Raw genomic sequence first — 21,747 nt, 5'->3', positions numbered from 1 at the left:
TTGGGAATAGAATTAGAGGTGCCAAAAAGATGGTCAGGGAAAAGGAGATTTCAGCAAGTTTAGACGATATATAGAGAGAAATTAAATTGTTTTAATTGTTAAAGATAACATGACATTTAATTTGAGCAAAATTAAAGTATCTTGCCCAAAAAAACACAACCGCAAAAAGAGCAGAATTTCCATGAACAGATTAGTTACCTTCTAACAGGCTTACTCATGTGCTTGTTCAATGAGGCAATTTAAGTTTACTCAAATACTCTAGAACTGCAAAATTATACCATCACTCTCATATTTAATTAAAGGAACCAATCTAACACTATTAGCTATTTCATTAATTCACTTAAAACTTTAGTGCTTGGGGGGCATTATAAATTATGAAATTATTTATAAATTTGAATATTTTGATGGGGCCCTTATATCTTTGAAATGTATAACTTATTTATAAGTGGTCAATTCATCTCCAAGATGGGAGGCTAATTTTTATTAATAAGCTTTGAGAGATTTATTATTTTTTACATAGCTCTATTATTACATGATTTACTGGCTATTTTTTGAAATATTACAGCAAATCTAGAGATGAAGAAACCTACAGTTCCTGGTATCTTTAAGGGAAAACTAAATCTCTGAGCAAAGAAGGAAGTCAATTAACCTTAATTATAATTGATGGTCTATAATTTGAAAGAGTACAGTACTGAAGTCAGAAGAGCTGGTCCCAATCCTAGGTTTGCTTCTCATTTCCTTTGTGGAAATAGACAAGTTGATCGTATAGAGTAACACATAAGATGCAGATTACTTCAGTACCTTAAAAGCTTTATAAGATTCTCTGGTGGTGTATTTTCTACTATGAATATGTCTAGATAAATTTCTAAATTAACTTCTAGTTAAATTTAGTGTTCAGTTTGTCGATCTGCTAGGAATTCATGTGAGATGGTGTTGAATTTCACATATTGGGGAGAAATGTCATTTTAACAGTGATTTTCGGATCCAGGAACCCAGTGTATCACTCCATTTATTACATGATCATTAATTTCTTTCAGTAATATTTTATAATTTTATGCTTAGATTTTATACATTTTTGGTAAGATATATATTCTTAAGTATTTAATGTCTTCTGGTGGAAGCAGACTTTTAAAATTTCATTTCACTTTGTTTGCTACCAATATATAGAAAATAGAATTGATTTTTTTTATGTTGACTTTGTATTCTGTAAGCTTGTAAAAGTTGCTTTTGAGAGCTAAGATGTGTTTATCTTGGAATAATGGCTCTTACTTACATCATCATCATAATATAAATTATTATAGTATAAATTATAATATTGTAATATTTCTGTTTACTAATTTTATTACTGGCTTCAACATTTTGTTATTTCTTAATATTTATTTAAAATTCATATTAAATTTGTTAGCTCTGGGTTCAACCTCCAGCACTGCATTAAAAAAAAAATCATCTCAAAAACATTCTGACAAAACCAGAAGATACAGTCCTTCTTGAATAGAAGTATTAAATAAATAAGTTATAATTGAGCTCTTTATTCATGAAAAAATAGTATCAAAACTTGCAGAGAGTCAATTTTGAATGGTCTTTGTTGTTGAACTTTGAAAAAGCCCTTTTTCAAGAATTAAATATGTTTAATTAGTTTTTCAAAGAGTCTTAATCTAATGGAGGCATCATTATTCTTATTTATTTTTCATTTCCCCAGTGATTTGTCCTGATTTAATAGGGGCCAAAGCTAACCAACATGTTGCCAAATTCCAGGAGTTGCCATACCGTTACCTAAAACTGGGTAATGCAATAGTACAAATGGAAGCTTTCATTTATTATTTGGTCACTTCTTTAATTTTAGAAAAGTGGGGGGGTATATGCATGTGTAAAGAGAACTGGGGTGTGTGTGTTAGATTTTGAATTTAAAAAATATTGTAAAAGTTTCCTCCTTTTCTATTTTTTGGAATAACTTGAGGAATATTGGTGTAAGTTCTTTGAAGGTCTTGTAGAACTAGGTTGAGAATCCATCTATTCCTGAGCTTTTCTTTGTTGGTAGGCTTTTGATGGCATATTTAATTTCATTGCTTGAAATTAATCTGTTTAAATTTTGTATGTCCTCCTGATTGAATTTTGACACGTTATATGTCTCCAAAAATTTGTTGATGTCTTCATGATTTTCTATTTTATTGGAGTATAAATTTTCAAAGTAGTTTCTGATTATCATCTATATTTCAATGGTGTCCATGATGATATTTCCTTTTTTATTATGAATTACAGTAATTTGAGATTCTTTCTCTTTTTCTTCATTAGCCTGGCTAAGGGTCTGTCAGTTTTATTTATTTATTTTTTAAAGAAATGACCTTTTTTTTTTTGAATTGTTAAAGATTGTATACTCCTACATTATATGTCTTAAGTCCTTAAAAGAAAAGATGAATTAAAATTTGTCTCCCTCCCTCTCCACACCAGTAAAACACTGAGTTAACTTTTAAAAAGTTGAATTTAAATATTACTGTTTTTGAAGTGGAAGTTTTTTTTCTTGAAGAAGAGTTGGTACAAATTATAAATAAGTAATTCAAATGGAGCTTACTTAAAATAATCACTTCTTGGTTATAGTAGCTTTTGTTGAAGATCATTTATGATTCTCTACATACATAATCAGATTATTTGTAAATAATTACAGTTTTTATTTCATTTCTAATCTGGATGCATTTTATCTTCTTTTGCCTTATTGTATTGATTAGAACTTCGTCTACAGTATTGAATAGAAATCATGTGTCAAACAAAGTCCTGTCTTTGTTTCAGATCTTAGGGAGAGCATCTTTTATGGTTAAATATAATGTTTATGAGCACATCTAGCAGCCAGATAGCCAGAGGTCGATTTCTTTTCTTTCTTTCTTTCTTTCTTTGTGTGTGTGTGTGTGTGTGTGTGTGTGTGTGTGTGTGTGTGTGTGTGTGTGTGTGTTACTGGGAATAGAACCCAGGGCCTTTTGCATTGTGAGGCAAGCACTCAACCAACTGAGCTATATCCCCAGCTCCAGATATAGATTTCTAAATATCATTTGCCAATGAAAGAAACCAAGTTTCCTTGGAGAAGTAGTAGTTGATTCTAGGGCTGGTAAGGGGAAAATGAAAAAAAAAGCCTGGAGTATTTTGAGGGGGAAAATCTAAGTAAAGTGAGTAATATAGCTAATGATATTGTATTGATGCTAGTTTTGATATGGCTATATAAGATGTTAACATTAGAGGAAGGTAGATAATATATGGTAACTGCACTATTTTTAGAAGTATTCTCTAAAGCTTAAAATTATTTCAGCATAATATTTTAAAGTATGATGTTAGTGTAATTTTCTTCATTCTTCCTGGATTAAGTTAAAGAAGTTTCTTTCCCTCGCCTCCTCTCCCCTCCCCTCCCCTCCCCTCCCCTCCCCTCCCCTCCCCTCCCCTCCCTCCCTCTCTCTCTCTCTCTCTCTCTCTCTCTCTCTCTCTCTGTCTCTGTCTCTCTCTCAGTTGTAGATGGACACAATATTTTTTATTTATTTATTTTTATGTGGTGCTGAGGAGTGAACCCAGTGCCTCATACTTGCAAGACAAGCGCTCTACCACTGAGCTACAACCCCAGCTTAAGAAATTCTCTTTTATTTCTAGTTTACTGAGCTCTTTTACCATGAATGGGTGTTGAATTTTATTAAATGTTCTTCTTTATGCATTGCAACAATCACATGACTTTTCTCCTTCATGAGGACACATTTTTGCAAAATGTATCAATCAATTATGAAATGTCACAGTAGAACTTTATTGTGACTCTCACTATTTTTTCTAGTTACATATTTTGACCTGAAGAATATGGTAATGGCAGTTATGCAGATGGTAGTGATTATTATTGTTGTATATAACAGGAATACCAACAGAGAAAGAAATTAAAGGCTAAAATTTGTTTCTAGGTAGCTTCACATTGATTTTTCTTGTCACGCTTCTATGGTGGCTCATTTTTAAACTTGAGTCAAAGAAAGATGTTTCAAATATCTAGATAGTTTAGTGTTCACATTATAACTACTGTTTTCTTAGGGTCATGAGGCATTGTACTGAAGATATAAAATAGGTGGCTGTCAAAACCAATATTAGTTATAGCATAAGATATAAATACTTAAGCTTTAAAAGCCTTCAAATTAGATTGAGAACAAAATATACCTACACTGTTCCCTATAAGAATCTCACCTAAAAAAAATTAACACTGAAAATAGGAGAAAATAATATTAAACATAAGTTTAATGGTCAAATTTCATTTTTTAAAAAAACCAGACAATAATTTGCGTCTAAGTAGAGTTCAGTACACAAATATTGAATGTGGTAAGTATTGTTTTGGTATAAATGAGAATAATATAATTTCAATGAAAAACTTAATCTTTGTTCCATATAACAGTATCTACATGAAAAAAATTGAAATTCAAAGAGAGTTGATAGAAATAGTTTACATCTAGATATGTATCAATTTTATTGATCTTTGCAAAGATTAAGCTTTTGAGTTTTGTTTTAAGTCTTTTTTCTTTTGAATGTGTGAATACACTGCTGTAAATTTTCCTGTAAGCACTGCTTTCACTGTATCACGTGAATTTTAACAAGTTGTATTTTCATGTTCACTTAAAAACATTTTTTAAATTTCCTTGAGACTTCTTTAACTCATATGTCATTTATAAAATTGTTGTTTAAACTCCAGATATTTGGAATTTTCCAGCTTTCTCTGACCAATTTATAGTTCAATTCAACTGTGGCATGAAAACATACATTTATATGATTCTATTCTTTTATGTGCTAAGGTATGTTTAATGGTCCACAACATAGTCTCCATTGGTGAGTGTTCTCTGTGGGCTTGAGGATTGTGTACTTTTCTGTTGTTGGACAAATTCTTCTATATAACTTCATTATATCTGATTGATGCTTCCATTCAGTTGAGTTTGTTCTTGACTGATTTTTCACCCTGCTCATTCTATTACTGATATTCAAATATAATAGTTTCTCCCTTCAATTATATTATTTTTTGCCTCAGATATTTTGACTCTGCAGTTAGACACATCACATTAGGGATTGTTATGCCTTCTTGAAGAACTGAATCATTTATCATAATGTTCCTCTTTGTTTTTGATAATGTTTCCTTGCTCTCAAGTCTGCTTAGTCTTAAATTAATGATTAATGTAGCCATCCCAGGTTTTTGTTTTTGTTTTTTGTTTCCCTTTCTTTCCTTTTCTTTCTTTCTTTTTCTTTTTATTGGCAGTGCTGATAATCGAGACCAGATCCCCATCATGCACATGCCAAGCAAGTGCTCGAAACTGAGGTATATCCCCAGTCCTAAACTTCTTTTAATTACCGTGAGCATGTCATATATTTTCCACTCTTTAACTTTTAGTCTTGGTCTTTACGTTTAAAATGGGTTTTCTATACACAGAGTTAGTTGGTCTTACTTTTTTTATTCACCCTAAATATCTCTGTCTTACAAGCTGGTATATATATAGCCTGTTGACATTTAAAGTGAATATCCATACAGTTGGATTAATATCTTCTCTTTTCATTGTCTTTATTCTATTTATTTTTAGTAGTGCTGGGGATTGAACCCAGGACCTTGTGCATGTGAGGCAAGCACTCTCTAACTGAGCTATATCCCCAGCCCTGTATCTTCTACTCTTTTTCTACCTTCTCAAGTTTGAATTAAACAGTTTTATAAGACAGCATTTCCCCCTTCGTAGCATATCAACTGAATCACTTGTACTTCTTTTTTAACTTTATTTTTGCATCTTGCCCTTGAGTTTAAAGTATACATTTATAACTAATCTAAATCCACTTACAGATAGCACTGTACCACTTTACAGGTAGTACAACAATATTCAATATAACAATATTCAAGTTCCTTTCTCCTATCTCTTTTAATATTACTGTCATTAGTTTTACTTATCCATAAGCTGTGGTCATTGAATACATTATTGCTGCTATTATTATGAACAAACATATCTATTAGATTGATTAAGAGTATGAAAAATAGCATTATTTTACTTCATTCTTTTTAAGGATTGATGGAAGTATTCCTATCTTTTTCTTTTTCATTGAAACCTAACGATTGTTCATTTTTATGGGATACAGTGTGATAATTCAATAGATATATACAATGGTGATGACAAATCAGAGTAATCAGCATTTCCATCTCTATACATTTATTATTTGTGTTTGAAGTCTTTGATCTACTGCTTATTTTTGTAAATGACAGTCACCCTGTTGTACCATAGAACACTAGAACTTATTCCTCCTAGCTAACTATATTTTGATACCCATTCTCCAACCTCCCTCTTCTCTCTTTCCTCTCTACTTTTCCTTTCTTATTCCTAAACTCTAGTCATCACTATTCTTCTCTCTTCTTTGAGGTCAGCTTTAGCTCCCATATATAATTAAGAGAATGTAGTATTTGTTTTTCTGTGCCTGCCTTATTTCACTCAACATAATTTCCATCTGTTTTGTTGCAAATGACAGGATTTCATTCTTTGTGGTTGAATAGTATTTCACTATGTACATATACCACATTTCTTTATCCATTCATTCATCTGCCGATAGACACTTTGATTGATTACATATCACGGCAATTGTGAATAGTGCTTCAATAAACATGAGCATGCAGCTGTTGCTTGGACAACTTGATTCATTTCCTTTGGATATATATTCAGAAGTGGGATATAGCTGGATCATTTGGTAATTCTGTTTTTAATTTTTTGAGGGACTTCAATACTGTTTTCTTTTTAATTTTTTTATTCTAATTTGTTATGTATGACAGCAGAATGCATTACAATTCATATTACACATATAGAGCACAATTTTTCATATCTCTGGTTGTACACAAAGTAGAGTTATACCATTCCTGTCTTCATACATGTACTTGGGGTAATGATGTCCATCTCATTCCACTGTCTTTCCTACCCCCATGCCCCCTCCCATCCTTCTCTCCCCTTTTCTCTATCTAGAGTTCATTTAATCCTCCCATGCTCCCTGCCCTCAACCTCATAATTCATAAATCAGCATTCATAAATCAGCATCCTTATATCAGAGAAAACATTTGGCATTTGATTTTTTGAGATTGGCTTACTTCTATTAACATTATATTCTCCAACTCCATCCATTTACCTGCAAATGTCATGATTTTATTCTCTTTTAATGCTGAGTAGTATTCCATTGTGTATATATACCACATTTTCGTCATCCATTCATCTACCAAAGGGCATTTAGGTTATACAATCAGTCAACAAATATAAGAAAAAATGTTCAACATCTCCAGTGATTAGAGAAACGCAAATCAAAAGTACTCCAACAAGGGGGAGGGGGAGGAGGAGGGGGGATAGGGAGGGCAGCAGAATAAAATAGACACTAGTAGTGCTATATGTATATACATGTCTGTATAACCAATGTGATTCTGCAACCTGTGCACTCAGAAAAATGAGAAGTTATACTCATTTGATTCAAATGTATGATATGTCAAGATCATTGTATTGTCATGTGCAACTAATAAAAAAAAGAAAAAAAAATACTCTAACATCTTACTCCAGTTAGAATGGCAGTTATTAAAAATACAAATAACAATAAGTGTTGGCAAGAATGTGGAAGAAAAGGCATACTCATACATTGTTGGTGGGACTGCAAAATGGTGCAGCCAATATGGAAAGCACTATGGAGATTCCTTGGAAAACTGGGAATGGAACCACCGTTTGACCCAGCTATCCCACTCCTCGGTCTATAGCCAAAGGACTTAAAAACAGCATACCACAGGGACACAGCCACATCAATGTTTATGGCAGCACAATTCACAAGAGCTAAACTGGAACCAACCTAGATGCCTTTCAATAATGTTTTCTTAATGTCTGTGCTAATTTATATTGCCAGCAAAGTATATGAAAGTTCCTTTTTCTCTGCATCTTTACCATCCTTTGTAATATTTTTCTTTTTTGATATCAGCCAATATTGAAGATAGCTTCTTGTGGTTTTTATTTGATTTCCCTAATGCCTAGTGATGTTGAACACTTTTTAATACACTTTTGACCATTTGTATATTTTCTTTCGAGAAATGTCTGTTCAAATTAATTGCCTCTTTTTAAGTTACTTGTTTTATTGCACTGCTATTGAGTTTTCTTAGTTTCTTCTATATTCTGGATATGAATCCTGTGTCAGATGAATAGTTTGCCAACATTTCCCCTCCTCTGTAAGTGAACCTTCCATTCTTCACTATATTAATTTTGTGTTTGATTTTTTATTATCTGTGATCCTATTTGAACATTAATCTTCATCTCTGTTCCAGATGCTAAGTTAGAACTTTTATGATTCATTCTTCTCCTTATTTACCATTTTCAATGCTCTTGATTTGTTTTTTTTTTAATTAACTTTATTGAGATATAATTCACTTTAAAACATATACATATCATACAGTAGTTTTAGGTTATTCACAGGCTTCTGCAACCATCACCATTAATTTCAGAACACTTTTGTTTCTTAATTTTTTCTTGAGGATTCAAGTATTTTTCTGGTATCATTCCCTTTCAACCTAAAGAATTTCCTTAATCATTCCTTACACTGCAGCTGGCAAAAAAAAAAAAAAAGTTTGCTTTTATCAGATTATGTCTTTATTTTGCTTTCATTCTTGAAGGATATTTTCACTGAATATAAAATTGTGAGTTGATAGTTTAGTGAGTGTGTATTTAAATATTTATTCCCTTGGAAGTTTTATGTTACATTTCACTAGCTGTTTTCAGGATATTTTTGTTTGTGTATGGCTTTTGTAATATGTAATTTGACTAGACTGAGCAGCTTTTCCTAAAACTGGAAATTTGCTCTGTGAGATTCTCCTAGGAGATTTGGAGGGTAAAAGCAGCAGCTGCTTTGTAGCTCCTTCATGTTTTTATCCATCATTGCAGCAAAATGGCATTGTAGCAGTGGTCAGCCCTATAGCTGCTCCACCTTCACCTGGACCCTCTTTTTAGCCCTCCTGAGTACTGGGCTATAATGTGTGTATGTGTGTGTGTGTGTGCGCGCACACCTGTGATTTTCCCTTAGTTTATATACTAATTCAACTTTTACTCATGTTCTTGAACATTGCTAATCAGAAATAATGATTAGCAGCTTCTACATTGCTGTTGCTGGACAATGAAGGAAAGAGAGATTATTTCACTAGTTGTTAGTAAGTTCTGACATTAAATTACATGTACCTTGTTCATAACACTACTATCAAAGTAGTAGTAGAGTTTCTAATACTTGCCTTTCAAAGCTCCCTTTGTTTCACTCATTGGAGCCCTTTTATTTTTTTAAAGAGAGAGAGAGAAAGAGAATTTTTTTAACATTTATTTTTTAGTTTTCGGCAGACACAACATCTTTGTTTGTATGTGGTGCTGAGGATCGAACCCGGGCCACACGCATGCCAGGTGAGCACGCTACCACTTGAGCCACATCTCCAGCCCATGAGAGCCCTTTTTAATAAGTGAATCCTCTCCAATCATAACTGAACAGTCTTCAAATAATTTAATTTACCTTTGGTGTTTATGAGCAGCACTACCTATCCCTAGACCTATGGTCAATGAAATGAGTGTTTGTGAAGTTCTTTTTAAATGAGAAAATGTATCAAAAAATGAAAATATGAGTTCAATTTTCTGGGAATTATTTTTAAAGCAGTGCAAATTGCCCATATTGTATATTAACAAGTCCTTCAAAATTTCAATAGGAAAAGCAAATTATTAATATTTAATATTGACATTTAGTATTTAACATAGCCATAATATTCATTTTGATGGTCCAATTTATGACACTGTACTTGTATATAAATTTGTTTATGTTGAACCCTTTTGTACAATTTTTTGTAGAATTAAGGTCAGCACTCTGAACTTCAATTAGAATTATGTGGTTTTGCAAGAATAAAATATTGGTATTTGAGTTCATACTTTTATATCAAGGATTTATTGGTGTGGCAAAACTTAGCATAAAACATAATTAAATAATATATGCTGTAGATATATTAAATTTTTTACATAAATCTTCTTTCGTATTCTTGTATGCATGCATACAAACACATGCACAGCAGAAAGCCAGTTTTTCAGGAGCAATAGAAATTAAACAAAGCAGAATCCCCCCCTTAGCTATGCTTTCAAAAATCAGCACCAGGTTGCTATCTATGGAACATTCTAAGCTTTCAATAGTGTTGGCAATCTTTACTGCAAATATCTATATTCCAAGTATTTTGATTCATGTTTGCCAACACTGAATTGTGAGTATAACCACAGTTTCTAAGGCAATTAAGGTATCATGATTACTGTCTATGTCAGCTTTCCCAGAAAATTTTAAGTTCTACTTCCTATTTCTTAAGCACCTAAAACTGAAAGTACAAGAAAGAATATACATACTAGATAATAGCAAGTGATTTCTTGCTAGAAAAGGTCTAGGAAGATACATTCAAGACTTTGGTGTTATACACCCACGTTGGCATTCCAATCTTACCAGAAATAACAAAAGTGAATTTTTGTGACAAGTTTAAGAAGAATCTTTGGGCCAGGGATGTGGCTCAAGCAGTAGCGTGCTTGCCTGGCATGTGTGCGGCCCGGGTTCAATCCTCAGCACCACATACAAAAACAAAGATGTTGTGTCCACCAAAAACTAAAAAATAAATATTAAAAAAAGAAGAATCTTTATATTCTTTCACTTACACTGTAAAGAAACACACAAATATTTACTTTTAGAAAGATGGCAAGTGGTAAAGTAATTTGGTAGCATTTAAAATTTATTAGAAGATCAGTGTGAAACGGATTTAAGAAACCACATCTAAAAGGACCTGGGATTGCACAAATAAACCAACTTTAAATGTGCCTTTTCAGTAAATGAAAAGTGATGTCTTGAACCCAGAACCTTGATCTTATTGTTTAAATCATTAAGAACTACATTTTCTGAAAACTAATTATCTCTTAAAGAAAGATCTGTTCCAAGTTAATGTATTTGTCAGGAAAATAGGTCAATTTGCAGTTAATTATGTTATAGCTACTTATTGAGTAAGCATATAAAAGCTGAGATTTTCAGTTAAATACTTCTGAATTTATTACTTCTAAGTGAGAATTTACATTGTATCATTTGATATGAGTATTTTGAGAATGATATCCAAAGGAAAAGGAAGAAGAAATTAATATTGGTTTAAAGCCAAAATAGAAAATTAACATATTGATGTGCTAGGACTGCCATAACAAAATATCACAGCATGTATAGTTTAAACAAGGGAATTCATTTTCTCACATTTCTGGTGGCTGGAAGATTGAACTACCAGGAGGTGTGATTTCTTCTGAGACCTGTCTCCTTGGTTTAAGGATGGCCATCTTCTCCTTATAGCTTCATATGATCTTTCCTCAGTTAATATGTACACCTGATATCCCCTTGTGTATCCAAATTCCCTCTTCTTATAAGATCATCAGTCAAATTGGATTTGGTACCACTCTGACACCTTATTTTAATGCAGTCACCTCTTTAAAGACCTTGTCTCCAAAGTCAGTTTCATTCTGAGGTTCTGGGAGTTATATCTTGGACACATGAATTTGAGGGGGAGACTGCTTTGCTCGTAATAATAAGATATTTGAAATTTGTTCAACTTGTTTACTTGAAAATATATGTTCAGGTAATTTATCATGAAATCCAAAGTCTGGATATCCTTGATGATTTTTGTGGGGATGCCTCTGTTCAAGTACTATACTGATATGTTTTTATTTTATTTGTTTTTCAAGCCTTACTCCACAACTTTCCCCATGTATATAATGTAGGGTCTTTGATTCCCCCTATAGTTGTTCATATTTCACTGACTGGTCTAATATGCTTCTGTGCATGGTGAGGGGTGAGAAGGCCTAGTTCCCAACATGTGTATCTTGTCTAAAGAAGGATTCAAAAGCAAAAGCAGTTTTCAATATTACAAAAGCTATATAAGAAAGCCCCTAAGATCAGAAGATCTAAGTTTTTCTTCTTCTAGTTGTTATTTGCCAATGTCTACATTAATTTCCTTATCTCTAAACTGGCAGACTATATGCTCTTTGACATTCCACTCAGCTCTAAGATTGAGTTATTGATTCATTTACTCAACAAATACTGCTAATGCTACCAGTGTTTTAAGAATTTGGAGATCAGCATTAGTGCAAAACAGATGATGAGTCAAATGGAATACACATAGCAAGATGATAGTTTAACATAACCCGATGATAGTCATGTTAGTGATCACATTAAATGTAAATAAGCTAAATAACATAATTAATTAAAAGACAAGAAATTATCAGACTAGGTAAAAAGCAAGAACCATCTATATTAAATGTAAGATACAAGCAAATGAAAGGAAAAATTACATGCCATGCTTACATTAATCCAAAGAAAAGTGGAGTGGCTATATTAATATTACAAAGTGAATTTCAAAGAAAGTAATATTACTGAGAAAAAGAAGATAATTTAATAATAATAATTAAGGACTATTTTATCACATATCATATCTGGGCATAGTGGCATTTGCCTATAATGCCAGCAATTCAGAAGACTGAAACAGGAGGATCAAAAGTTTGAGATCAGCCTCAGCAATTTAGTGAGACTATCAGCAACATAGTGAGATTCTGTCATAAAACAAAATGGTCTAGGGATATAAGTAAAGTGTCCCTGGGTTCAATCACCAGTATTAAAAAAAAGGGGGGGGATATAGCTCAATTGGTAGAATGCTTGCCTTGCATGCACAAGACCCTGGGTTTGATCCCCAGCACCAAAAAAAAAAAAAAAAAAAAAAAAAAAAACCAAAACATAATTTTAATGAGTTACACACTTAATAACAATACAAAATTTAAAATACCTAATAGAACTATAAGGAAAAATAGACAAACCCACAATTAAAGCGAGAAATTTCAATACTCACTTTCAAATAATTGCTAGAAGAAGTAAAGGGAATTTGAACAGTACTGTCAACCAACTTGATCTGACTGATATTTATAGAATACTCTGCCTAATAATAAGGGAACACTAAGGCTTTTCAAAGTCACAAAAAATATTTCAAAGTCACACATGTTTTGAAGAGAACAACTCTATGAAGTGTAAAGGATTCAAGTAATTTAAAGCCTATTCTCTTTGATTAAATGAAATTAAAACAGAAAGATTCATATAAAATTCCCAAATATTTGGAAGTGAAATATAATTTTAAATAATGCATGAGTCAAATAAGAAATCAGAATGGAGATTTAAAAACATTTTTAACTGACTAAAACTGAAAACAAAACTTGTTCACCTTTGTGATACAACTAAACCAATACTTCCAGGGAAATTCATAGTACTGAATGACTATATTAGAAAAGAAAGGTCAAAGTTCAATAATCTTAGCTTCCAAATTAAACTAGAAAAGGAAGCACAAATTAAGTCCAGAAAGAGAAAAAGTAATAAAGATTTGGACAGCCATCAGTGAAATAGAAACTGAAAATAATAGAAAAAAAGTTAATGAAAAGTAAAACTAGTTCTTTGATAAGATCATTATAATTAATACTTTTCTAACCCATTAGAATGGTGAGAAAACAAATTTTTACTATATTAGAGAGGCAACTTTGCTCCAGTGTATAAATGGAAATATTATGTATCATTTTATGGCATTAAATTCAACAATACCTGAAATGGGTAAATTCCTTGAAAGACGCCAATAACCAAGAAGAAATGGATAACATAGAAGTCATAAATCAATTATATTTGTATTTGAACTCCTGCTCACATAGAAGACTCCAGATCTATTTGACTTCACCAATGAATTCTACCAAACAGTTAAGGAACAGTATTAATCATGTGTAAATTATTACAGAAAATCGAAGATGAAGGTATGTTTTCTACTTCATTCTATGAGGCCAGCCTGATTCCAAAGTAGTCAAAGGTATTACAAAAAAACAATAGAACAATTTCTTTTTTTTTTCCTTCTGGTACTTTTCCCAGCATTTTTAATGTGCCTACTTTTCTTAATGAAAATATATGCAGTCATTTTTTACATGCAAAAATTCTTAACATAATTGTAGCAAATCAAATTCAATTCAGCATCATCACTAAGTGGGTTTTTTAAAAAATGTTTTTTAGTTGTCAATTGACCTTTGTTTTTTACTTATTTATATGTAGTGCTAACAAGTGCTTTACCATTGAACTACAACCCCAGCCCACTAAATGGGTTTTTTTTTTACTAGCTTTAAAAAAAAAAAAATGTTGTCTTTTTTAGTTATACATGACAGTACAGTGTCTTTTGACATGTTTATACAAACAGAGTATGTCTTATCGTAATCAGGATCCCAGTCTTGTGGACGAACACGATGTTCAGATTTACTGTGGTGTATTCATATATGTACATAGGAAAGTTAGATTAGGTTTAGGAATATGTGTCGATTTCACATTCAAATCAGTCACTGTGGCTGGGGCTGTAGTTCAGTGGTACAGCTCTTGCCTAGCAGGTGTGAAGCACTGGATTTTATTCTCAGCACCACATATAAATAAAATAAAGATCCATCAACAACTAAAAAAAAGAAAAAAATTTTTAAAGTCATTGTATAATACATATTCACAAACTAAGAAATTATTGTCTCACTAGATGAAAAAAGCACTCAAGAAAGTCCAACATTCACTTCTGATTTTAAAACAAAATAAAATTAAATATTCCCAGTAATTTAGGAACAGGAATGTTCTTCAACCTGATTAGTTGCATCTAAGAAAAATTCACAGCTGATGGAGAAAGACTGAATGCTTTTTTAAGGAAAAGTTGTTCGCCGTGCTGGAAATTTAAGTCAATACAATAAGTCAAGAGAAAGGAAGAAAATATGTACACATCAGAAAGAAAGCAGTAAATCTGTCTTTATTTGTAGACAGTATGATTATGTGGGAAATCTGTTGGAATCTACCAAAAGCTACTGAGGTTTAATCCAGGGTTTCTTGATACAAAATAAGTATATACAAGTTTGCAGAATAAAAAAATAAATGTGATTTCATACAGTAGCAATAGACAATCAAGAGGAAAATTCATATAAATATCACTTTCAGTGGCAAAAGAAATATAAGGTAATTAATAGCTTTTGCAAAAGATATGAAAAACTTTCATAGTGAAAACTGACAAATACTGTTGAGAGAACTTAAAAATGACTTAAATAAATGGAGCGCTTAATTGTCAATGTTCATGGATTAGAAGAATCAATATATTTGTCAGTTATCTCTAAATTGATACATAAATTCACCAATCCTAATCAAGATCTATTTTGCAAAAATTAACAGATTGATTCTAAAATGAATATGGAAATACAAAGATCTGAAAGTAGACAAAATGACTTTGACATCTATAATAAAGTTTGAGCACCTATACTTCCTGACTTCAAACTCCACATTTAGTCATAGTAATCAAAGCAGTTTGTTATTGGCATAAAGGTGAGCAAAGAGATCAAGGCAACAGAATTGAGAATCTGGAAATAGACCTACACCTGTATGGTCAGTTGCCTATCGATGAAAGTACAAAGACAGTTCAATTTATTGAACATTCATATTTTTAAAAATTTGCACCAAGTATAAAATTAACTGAAAATGGATCATAACCCTAATGTAAAACCTCTACAGGAAAACATTCGAGAACCTGAATAATTGCGATGTACAGAGATTTCTTAGATAAAAACAAAAACATGATTCATAAGGAAAAATTGTAAATCAGGCTTCATCAAAATGAAGAACTTAATTTTCCTCAAAAGCATTATAAAGAGAATGAAAGGAAAAACCACAAACTAGAATAGTTGTAAATCAAAAATGTGGTAAAAGAACATGCATGTGGGTATGTAAAAAACTCTGGAGATCTGATGACAAGAAAAATAGCTAAATAGTAGAATACTTAACCCAAAGAAGAAATAAAATTATGAAAAATGCTAAGCATCATTTTCCAATAAGGAAATGTAAATTTAAAATCATAATGAAGCCTGTAATCTCAACTACTTGGGAGGCTAAGGCAGGAGGATTCTACAATCCTCAAGGCCAGCCTCAGCAACTTAGTGAGACCTTGTCTCAAAATTTAAAAAATTTAAAAAGAGATGGGGATGTGTCTCAGTGTCTAAGTGCCCCTGAGTTCAATCCCTGGTGCCAGACACACACACAGTGAAGTACCACCACATATTAGAATGTTTAATATTGAAAAGGTTTTACCAAACCATTTTTGGTAAGAACACAGAGCAACTATAACACTAACATACTGTTGGCATTAATGTAAAATGGTACAGCCACTTGGAAAAACAGTTGGACAGTTTCGTAAAAAGTCAAATGTACACCTGCTGTAAGACCCAGCCATTTTACCCCTTGATATTTGTCCAAAATTAATTTAAATGCCTATACAAAGACTTGGACATAAAGCTTCATAACAGTTTTATTTGTAATAACCCCAAACTGGAAGCAACCCAGATGTCCATCAACAGGTGAATGGATAAATTGTGTTATATATATACACACACACATATATATATACACAGTGGGATATTACCCAGAAATAAGATGGGTAAATCCTTGATACATGTGGTAATATGGATGAATGGCATAGCATCATATTAAATAATAAGAATACAAGGAGTACATCTTATATGATTCTGTTTATAAAAATTCTAGAAAATACAAATCTATCATGACAGATCTTATCAGTCATTGCCTGAAGAGGGATTGAATAAACGACACAACTGCACAGGGGACAAAAAGACATTTGCAAGTGATGGACATATTCACTATCATGATTGTGATGACAGTTTCATGGGTATTTAGGTATGTCAATATAAATTGTGTGTTCTTTGTATGTGCTAATTATAGTGTGTGTTAATTATGCCTAAGAACTGGTTTTTTTTTTTTTTTTGAAGTCCCAGCCATCATAGAACTTGTGTTTTATTGGGAGTGTGGTGTGATGATGAAGGTAGACAAATGTATGTGTGTGTGTATTGTGTGTGTGTGTGTGTGTGTGCGCGCACACTCTCGCATGCACAAACATGTGTATCAGCTGTTGAAATGGTTTTTGAAGGAAATTAGAGCAGTGTGAGATAGAAGGTAATGGAGAGAGTATTAGATATGTATAATTAGGAAAGTCCTTGCTAGTAACTTCACATTTGTACAGACCATTACGCTCCTTCGTATGCTTTTTGAAACTATGATTCAGCTTTTTAAAGTTAGAGGTGGTCATCTAAAAGGGCAGTAGTTTTCCCCTAATTTGAAAGCAGATTTAGGTTTTTTACCTCAGAAGGATGGAGATATTAAGTTGTGTAAAACCTAGTTCCACTGCCCATTTCAGCCAAAAGAATGTACTGTTGTTATCTTTAGAATGCAATAATGAAGATCTCTTTGGTGCACATTCTTAGAATGGTGAGTTAGAAGGACTCATTCTCCCAATCAGCAGCTTGGTCTCCCAGTTTCCTGCCAGGTAGAGGAAATTACCCCTCAGTTTTCTAAAAAGAAAACCAGAACTTCTCAAGTGTGTATTGCCTGTGTTCTTGTGTGCATATATGTTATGCTGGTGAAGAGAATACACTGATTTATGAATGGAAAAAGTAAGGTTTCTATCAGTGGAGTGGCCCGATTGCTAATGTCCAGTCATCTTAACAGAATAGCTAGAAGGAAATGTGTTCTGAGGGGTTGAAGGATGCTGAAAGAAGAGCCATATTGTTCTTAGTAGTCATTGTAGCTAATGAATAGAACCTGAATTTGGTTCCATCCCCAAAAGAGTGCTTGCTAAAAATGGGACCTTAGAATACTTTTGTACTGTGGGCAAACAGAGAAAAAGTGTTAAAAAGATTCAAAATGCTTTGTAACATGTGCCATAAACTGAAATGTGGTTCTCTATTTTGAAAACATGCTTTTAACTCTGCTCATCTCCCAATTTTTTTAAAAAAGTAATCTGTCTAGAGAATAATTTAAAAGCTTTTGACTTTCTATTTAATATAAATTTGGTGACAGTGAGAGTTGGAAAACAATGATCTAAAGCCAATTTGTGTATTTGTTTCTATAATTTTTTTTATAAAACATCCTAATTTCTGTCATTCTTGTTTGCCATTTTCATATTGCTATGAGAATCCTATTGTGTCCTGAATTGTATTCTGTGCTTATCAGAGCATACAGTGTGACTCCAGGCTGTGGAATTAGGCATCCTGTGTTTCAAAACTAAAATAATCTTTAAGCATTCCCTGTTCCCAAGATTCAGAGCCCTGAGAAGTAGGAACCCTGTGACAGCCCAGCTACCTCCTGGCCTGTGGAGGTTCAAGTGGATCTGGCTTTTTATAACCTTCAACAGCCTGTGTGTTTTTGTTTTTTGTTTTTCCCACTCCTATGCCTGCTGCAGGACCCACTGAGCCCAGCTCTGTCAGTCCTAAAGAAGTAACTCTGAATATCTTTTGTGGAACTGTTCCCTTTGAGTATCCAGTAAAAGCTATGAGCAGAATTTTACATCTAACTTCTAGGGCTACATGAGTCCTTAGTCCAGGCCAAGGGCAGGGATAAATGCCTCTCTCAAATACACAGAGTTCTTTATGAAGTTCAGCACACTACCCGTGACATAGTGAAAAACTGTATTGTCATATTTTTAATACTGACCTCTTCAGCCAAGCACATGGAGGAGAGGAAAGAAAAGCCACAATGTTATGCTTTTGGGGCACTAGGAAGAGCCACATTTTCTCAGAGTAGTCAAATAAATAAGACTTTGCACATACATTTGTTAACAACAACAAAAATAGGAAATCTTTTTCAGTATCTTCCTCCCACCCTATTTTATAGGTCCTTGTTGTTCTGTTTCACATAATCTCTCAAATTTTTATACAGAACAGCCAAGAACTCACCGTTCTGTCTTCAGACTGTTAATGGGAAAGCCACACACCCTATCTGTGACTCAGTCTTTTGTATTGTTCCTTTTACTATTTGCTCTCTAATTTTATCCTTGAAATCAATTTTCCTAAATTGAACTTAGTTAACAATACTCACTCTTTCTTCCTTTTCTTCTTGCAGCTTGTACCTCCTTTTAAGCCTCAAGTAACATCTGAGACAGATACCAGATATTTTGATGAAGAATTCACAGCTCAGACTATTACAATAACACCACCTGAAAAATGTAAGTACATTTAGAAGGTAACTGATAACAGTCTAAAATTATTGAAGAAAATAGATCTTTTTAAAAGATCATTTGGTTTGTTTTTGTTGTCATTCTTGTTTTGGCTGAGAATTGAATCCAGGGGTACTTTACCATTAAGCTATACCCCTAGATACCTTTAGTCTCCTAGTCTTTTTTATTTTTTTAATTTTGAGACAGGGTTTTGCTAAATTGCTCAGGCTAGCCTCAAACTTGGAAACCTCCTGCCTCAACTTCCCAAATTAACTGGTATTGCAGTCTTGCACCACCATGCCCTGGTTCATTTGATTATTTCAAGACCAGATTCCATAGTGACTTTTATTCTTTTTCATTTAAGATTGTGGAGTTCCCTTTGTGTAAATACCAAAGGTGGCTGCAAGAAAAGCTTTTCTGAGAAGGAAAAATGACATGTATAATTATTGTAAATGAAATTACAGACTGATTAGCCCTTCCTCACTATTCTCCAGTAGATTCTTTTGACATCACCTGGAAGGATTCTATAGCCTCCATTTCTAAGACTTTTCTCATTCACATGCCACATTCAAAATTGTGCCAATTCTAATCTGGCCATTATTTAATGGTGAGACACTCCTTCTAAATTATCATTCTCTTAAGCAGTAATATCTGTGAAGACATAATTTAGTTTGCTATTAATTTTTATACACATAAATTATATTTTATATTTCTTAAACGGTATGTTCATGTACCACCACAAATTATTCCACATACATTAGAGTATGCTCCACACTTTGAGAAACACCATAAATAACTGGACTTTAATTAAAGGAAAGCTTACCAGATATATCTTGAAAACCTTTTCATGTTGACAAAGGTCTGTCTGTTATTTATTTAGGAATGAGGGTAGGATTGATTGTCAGGGTGATATTTGAATAGCTAAAAAAATTCTTCAAGGAACACAACTAAGGCTTACACAGTGACATCATGTTCATGTTTTTTTCCTTGTCCTCTGTTCCCCACGTTCTCCTCTTCTGTTAGTTGGTAGTGCTCATGTACACTGAATGCCCGTTAGAGGCAAAGACTAAAGTGAAATACTGTTCCAGCAATGGTCATAATCAACTGATGTTAGTCTTGAAAGACAAAGTAGGAGTCATTTGGGCCCAAACTTCTAATCTGGAGTTAATAACCTGGCAACAAGGAGACTGTGAGCACCCTAAGATGAAAGATATAATTATGTGTGCATGTGCACTTCTTTATTCTTTCTTTAGATTTTTAAGAAGTTAAGAACCTCTAAACTTTATTTTTTAAAGTGAAGAAGTTGGAATGCAGAGAGAAATTGAGCTGCTTAAGGCCTTTAGTTAGTGTCAGTCACAGCCAGAGCAGAGCTTACCAACTTGGCTGATGCCAAGGTTAAGTTATAAAATATTAGCATGCAGAAGTGGGCTCTGTGTGCCATTAGAATTTTAGTATCACTAAGAGCCAAAGACAATGTTAGAAAGAAGTCTGTGGAATCATGGGCAAGTAACTTACAGGCCATCTGAATAGAAATAATGGGACATCTTGGGTCTCTGGCCCCAGCATGGAATGTGGCAATATAATTGTTCAAAGTGCTGGGCAACATCACTGAGTTGTTGGAGCAACCCATGGACAATTACCAATATAGAGCATTTGCTAAGTCCCGTCATTTGGATATAACCCTAATTGAATTAGATCATCATTCCTCAACCTAATCCTTCCAGTGGTTCCCATTGCACTATATATCCAAATTATTCACCCTGGCTCACACAGCCCTGTCAGATCTGGGCCTTCTACCTCTCAGGCCTCTTTTTATTTTATCTTCCTGCGCAGTCCCCATGATCCAGCCATACCTGGAATATGCCACAGTTCACTATGCCCTGGGACTTTGGTCTTTTATGGTTCTTTCTGCCTAGGATGCTCTGTGTCCCAGATATTTGCATGAATGGCTACTTCTTGTAAGAAAACTTACATTACTTCATCAGAAATCTACCTTTAACCTTTCAGTACAAGGAACAGGCTTCCTGACCCTACCCCCTGACACTCTTATTCTCTACATTGACACCTTCACTTGCTATTATTTTTCTGATTAATTTTGATGTTGTTGTTTTCTATTTATGCCACTGGGATACAGTAGCTCTGAGAGGAAGGATCTAGTGTCTCTTAATCATTGCTTGCCCCAGCACCTGGCTAGAAGCCTGGCCCTAGTGTAAGTACTCAATGAATATTTACGAGAGGTGTGAATTCACAAACTGTGGCAACGGGCTGGGGGGCCTTGGGCCTGGAGCTGTTGCCCATGGGTACTTGGCTTGCTTCCCCACTCCATATCCACAGTGGGATATGGAAGGTCTTGACATGTCCATGGCTTCAGCCTCTTTGAGACTGGTTCCTTTCTTAAACAGGGCTTTTGGCATTTGTGGACACTTTTTCAGGACAGTTAAATATATTATTTTGGATGTCATAGAAATAGGTGGGCTCTGTAAATGCAAAATCATGAATAGATATTTTATTTCTGAAATTTAAAAGTGAAAGTTTGGGAGACAAGTGAAGATGAAAAAACTCTGGGCTCAGACCTGAGGAACCATCTTGTGTTCTATCTTTACTAGCTCTAGGATGTGACAGGTCATTTTTTCTTCTGGAAAAAA

The 21,747-nt window shown here is 33.4% G+C and overlaps 1 protein-coding gene across 4 annotated transcripts in view; it reads left to right on the top strand.

Moving 5' to 3' along the window:
- Positions 1-21,747, top strand: part of Akt3 (AKT serine/threonine kinase 3) — a 269,991-nt gene that overhangs the window by 240,508 nt on the left and 7,736 nt on the right. For all 4 annotated transcript variants that reach the window (XM_026390718.2, XM_077802311.1, XM_026390720.2 and 1 more), the window contains one exon: positions 19,009-19,111. In XM_026390718.2, coding sequence (XP_026246503.1) covers positions 19,009-19,111 — 103 coding nt within the window. The remainder of the gene's footprint in view (positions 1-19,008; positions 19,112-21,747) is intronic.

This window comes from Urocitellus parryii, chromosome 9 (assembly GCF_045843805.1).
Source record: "Urocitellus parryii isolate mUroPar1 chromosome 9, mUroPar1.hap1, whole genome shotgun sequence".
Classification (NCBI taxonomy): domain Eukaryota; kingdom Metazoa; phylum Chordata; class Mammalia; order Rodentia; family Sciuridae; genus Urocitellus; species Urocitellus parryii.
Note: the sequence above shows the minus strand (reverse complement) of the source record. Positions and strands in the feature narration are given on the sequence as shown.